Source organism: Montipora foliosa, chromosome 10 (genome assembly GCF_036669935.1).
Source record: "Montipora foliosa isolate CH-2021 chromosome 10, ASM3666993v2, whole genome shotgun sequence".
NCBI classification, from domain to species: domain Eukaryota; kingdom Metazoa; phylum Cnidaria; class Anthozoa; order Scleractinia; family Acroporidae; genus Montipora; species Montipora foliosa.
Window position 1 is genome coordinate 33,300,450 of NC_090878.1, and position 5,000 is coordinate 33,305,449.

The 5,000-nt window shown below is 39.9% G+C and overlaps 1 protein-coding gene across 1 annotated transcript in view; it reads right to left on the reverse strand.

Moving 5' to 3' along the window:
* Positions 1–5,000, reverse strand: part of LOC137974403 (lactadherin-like) — a 50,142-nt gene that overhangs the window by 13,535 nt on the left and 31,607 nt on the right. The window contains exon 3 of the mRNA XM_068821359.1: positions 4,186–4,333. Within this exon, the coding sequence (XP_068677460.1) occupies positions 4,211–4,333 (123 nt within the window). The 3' untranslated portion in view covers positions 4,186–4,210. The remainder of the gene's footprint in view (positions 1–4,185; positions 4,334–5,000) is intronic.

A 5,000-nucleotide genomic window follows, 5' to 3' on the forward strand; every position in this document is an offset into this window, starting at 1 on the left:
ATGAATGCTACTATCAGTGTGCAAAAAGCTTAAGGTTAGTGTTATTCAGTGTGCTAAAAGCTTATAATTAATATTTAAGGTTTGCAATTAGCTGTCCACTTACCAGGAAAAATGGTTTGATTCACTTGCATATGGCCACCAAATATGCGTTTCATCAGTTGCAGGGGTGTGAGGTAGTGCCGGTATTCCACTCCTCCATCATTGTTTCGGCGGTTTTCACCCAAGTGGTGATGAACTTGGTAAGTCAATATCACTGAACAGCGGCTTTGCCTGTGAAATCGCTTCGCTCAACTTTGATTCATTTGATCAAAACAGAAAGGAAACTCGCTAAAAAAGTGTTAATATACAAGAAAAATACGACAGCAACACTAAAACAACTCTTGAGAGCAAAAAGAAATGTAAGTTTTATTAATTTATAGACACTGTTTTGTTACATTAAGCACAGAAGTTCGTAAATGACCGCCCAAAACAGGCCGTCGAAAATCTCCCATTTCTGAGAACTGGCCGTCCTTTGGACTGCTGGACAGCCGCGCGGGTGCTGTCCCGGACAGCACCCGCGTGGCCTTGATCATAATGCTTGCGCACAGAAGATGACGCACTATTATGGCCATCAATGGGTGTGTGTAACCAACAGCTACCTGCATCACACAGGTTATATTGAAATTGGTACACAATGCACTGTTGATTAACCAGCTGTGGTCTTGGCCAATTTTTCGACTGACAAAGACGGGTTGGACTTTAGTTTGGAGCTTGAGACTTAGATCTTTCAACTGAATCTTAAATGGTATGACTACCTGAGTCACGTCATTTCCCACCCTTTCTACCGATGCCTGCGATGGATGCTTGTCAGTAACTCATGAGTTGACAAAGGGATTAATGGTAGAGTTGATAAGGTGTTGGGGGTACTTCAAACGTGAGAACAGGGACTTTAAGCGTTCACACTCCTCCGAGAAATAGGCTCAAGATGAGGACAAACGGTACGCGCGATCAAGCATAGTTGTTAATAAACTTCGTTTGTATTGGTTGTCGACGTGTTTATGATAGTGGAGAAGTAAACCAGTACTGGTAAGCTTCACGTAGACCTTACTCTCGATCTAAACATCTCTTAAGATGACCTTGTTGATCTCTTGAGCGTGGCCACCAAGGGACAGTTGTTCCAGTTTAATGGTGCCATGCATGAGCAAATGGACTGAATAGCCATGGGGTCCCCCCTCGAGCCTTTGCTTGCTAACGTTTTTATGTCATCATTGGAAGAAAAACTATAACTGAAACGAAAGCTCCAAAGCTTATTACCGCAGATACGTTGACGACACTGTTACGGTTATGCCTGATATAACTACAGCTGCGGACTTCCAAAACACCTTCAACCACGCCCATGCTGCTGTCAGTTTTAGGCCTTTCCAGATTCTGCTCGGCAACTTTTTAGCAACTTTTAGGATTTTGAGGACCTTTTTTGTCAGAGAGCAATTTCTAGCAACTTTCCCAAAAACTAGCACTTTTTGGTAACGTTTGGGCTATTTTGAACTAAAATGCTGAATAACTCCCCCTTTTTTTCAAATAAACAAGTTAAAATTGTCTTGGTTAAAATTCTAAACATCTTTCTAGTAAAACTCATATTTTTACCCTTTGAATGGGTATCATGTGGACGTGGTAATTAATTACGAGAATTGGGTTTGGGTAGCCTCAACCTCGTTGGCAGGGCTTTTCCCTTCTCGTGGGGGGCGCCCCCACGAGCAGGGAAAAGCCCTGGGAACGAGCTTGTTACACTTACTGTCTAACTTTTTGTAACTAGCCACTTGGATTCAACTAAAGGTTGCCTAATTTGTTGTAACTAGTTACTTAGTTGTACCTTAATGTTGATGATAAAACAATTGTTATTAAAATTAGACATGCTGTATTAAAAATATAAAAATATTCGAGCAACTTTAAAAAATTTTTGAGCAACTTTTGAGCAACTTTATGGCATATTTCTTAGCAACTTTTTAACTTTTTCGGAGCAGAATCTGGAGAGGTCTAGTCAGTTTTACCATGGAGATTGAAAAGGATGAAATGTTTCCCTTTCTCGGCACCCACCTCCTAAACCGAGAGCCCCAAATTGAGACTAAGGTCTACGTGAAGCCTACCAGTACTGGTGTACTTTTCCACTACCATAGTCACATCGACAACCGATAGAAGCGAAGCTTATTAACAACTATGCATGACCGCGCGTACGATTTGTCCTCATCGTGAGCCTATTCCTCGGAGGAGTGTGAACGCTTAAAGTCCCTGTTCTCACGTTTGAAGTACCCCCAACACCTTATCAACTCTACCATTAATACCTTTGTCAACTCAAGAGTTACTGACAAGCATCCATCGCAGGCATCGGTGGAAATGGTGAGAAATAACGTGAATGGGTAGTCGTACCATTTAAGGACCAGCAGGGCCGAGTTGTACAAAGGCCGATTAACTCTAATCCCAGATAAAAAATGAGCCAAGGGGTTTATTTCTCTACTACTTAATGCTGTTCAACGCTGATATTCGCCAAAACGTTACATTAGAAGAAGTCAATCTTGAAAAACCAAAATAGGCAAAAGAAACTTTCACCAAAAAGTTGAAATTACGAAACCAAAGTTTACGCTAATCCTGGATCAAGTTAATCGGCTTTCAAACAACCGGGCCCAGGATTGTTAAGACTCAGTTGAAAGAAAGTCTCAAGCTCCAAACTACTGTCCAACCCATCCTTGTCAGTCGAAAAATTGGCCCTCAAGAATGCGAGACCAAACCACAGCTGGTTAATCAACAGTGCGTTGTGTACCAATTTCGGCAATGCAACCTGTGCGATACAGGTAGCATGTTGGCTACACACGTGGCCATCTACATACACGCGTGGATAGCCACAATATTACGTCATCTTCTGTGCGCAAGCATTATGATGAAGACCACGTGGGTGCTGTCCCTGAAGACCTCCTGAGCTGCTTTAAGGCCCAGTAATACGGGTAACATTCTTCTTGCAACTTGTCGTGCAACAATGCTGCGTTGCAAGTTGAGATGGTTTGTAGCGCGTATTACCACCTTCTTGCGCAACAAATTTTTATCTTGCAAAAAGTACACGTCGCTTTTACTTTTTGCAACATGAAAATTTGTTGCGCAAGAATGTGGTAATACGCGCAACAAACCATCTCAGTTTGCAACGCAACATTGTTGCACGATAAGTTGCAAGAAAATTGTTGCCCGTATTGCTGGGCCTTTAGAGTGTTGAAAAAATGCACGGAACAAATTGGACTGTTTCCGGTTAACGAAATGCAATTAAGACCACGGCTGAACGTGCAAACAGATATAATCCGTGCTTAAGTCTTTGGCCGTGTTTTCACGACAGCCGTTGTCTCGCTTAACATTCCTGAAAATGGTTTGTTTGCAGACTTTGTCCAGCGACTTAAAAATGATACGTATTTTCACAGGTAAGATTCAATGATAGCGCACGTGCCAATGCAATAATAAAAATAATAAAAATAGCACGACTGTTGTATTTCCGATTTGGATAACTGCAAGCGACTCCTCATTGGTTGAAAGTAATTGCCAACTCGCTTAAGCTACCTTGTTTTTGGTGGCTTAAATTTAATGAGAATTCTATTGAAATTTGCCGACTCACTTAACTGTAAGCGAGTTGGGAAAGGAACTGTTTTTTTTTTTCCACGGAATTTTCGGTTGTCACTCGCTAAGCGACCTGACAAACCACTCGTGAAAACACAGCCTTTGTCTAACTCATCTTCACTTATACAAATTTGGAGTATTTTATATCTATTATGAACTCGCATATTCATTTTCAACTCCTTGATAATGGCTTCATGAGGTAGCCGAAACGTCGGAAATTTAACATAATATCGCTAGTTTTTGCATGTCTATTATTAGTATGGCAGTATACAAACTTCTGGATGCCCAGACCTATAAGGCTTGATTGGGCGGCAAACCGTAACCAATCAATGCGTATGAACTAAAAATATAATACATAATAACGCTAAAATGACTAATTCTAACGTATTTGTATAAAAACTGAAAAACTATATGTAAATATGTATCTTTACAAATAAATCGTGATAAATACATATGATTAAAATAAATTTAAAATGCCCTCCTTTGATTATTATTATTATTATTATTATTATTATTATTATTATTGTTGTTGTTGTTATTAGTTGGTTGGTTTACCTGGTTTTTGCTTCACTCCATACACCTATGTCCTCATGCAAGGCTCAAAGTAGTAGTCCTTCACCACAAAACGTAGCCACCTTGTTATTAGTACATTGCTTAGAACATTTTTCTTTGCTGTATTCCCGTCATTATTTCCATCGAAAATCTAAAATGCAGGAAAAAAATACAATATTTCTGCTTTTTGATGGTAATGAAGTTACAGCGGTTTTAAACGTCGAACCTAATACAGTCACGTCAAAAGACAAAACAAATCATCAGCTTAATAGTATGCAAATAATGCAAAATACATTAAATTAATTTATGAATTGAGTTCGGTGCAACAATAGCACGCCGTTTGAAACCAAGTCGTGCTGTGCTAAGTAGTCGTGCCGATCCTAAGTTAGCCGTGCCGCGCTTAATGGTTTCAAACGGCGTGCTACTTCCGTGCTTAAATCGAAATGACAATTTCATTTGAGTTCGGCACGGCAGTAGCACGACGTTTGGAACAGGCCTTAGTCTACTAATGTCTCTTGAATATATGAATGTTTGTTTGCCACACAATTAATGATATTACAAAGGCAATCAATAATAAGAATAGAGTCATTAATAAAAGAAAGGATGGATATTACAATAATTGTGGCGAGGAGACCCCAAGAAACCACCGGGCTTATAAGAGGGGCCCCCGCCTCATCTGCTTATTCATTAATTGAAATAATCTCACGCAATGCTTGTGCGGCATAACTATAACTCAAGAAACCCTAACATATTTTTCTTAAAGTTTAGATAACTAGATGATTTAATAATTGATCCAGGAAGAGAGGTCCAGATTTTTG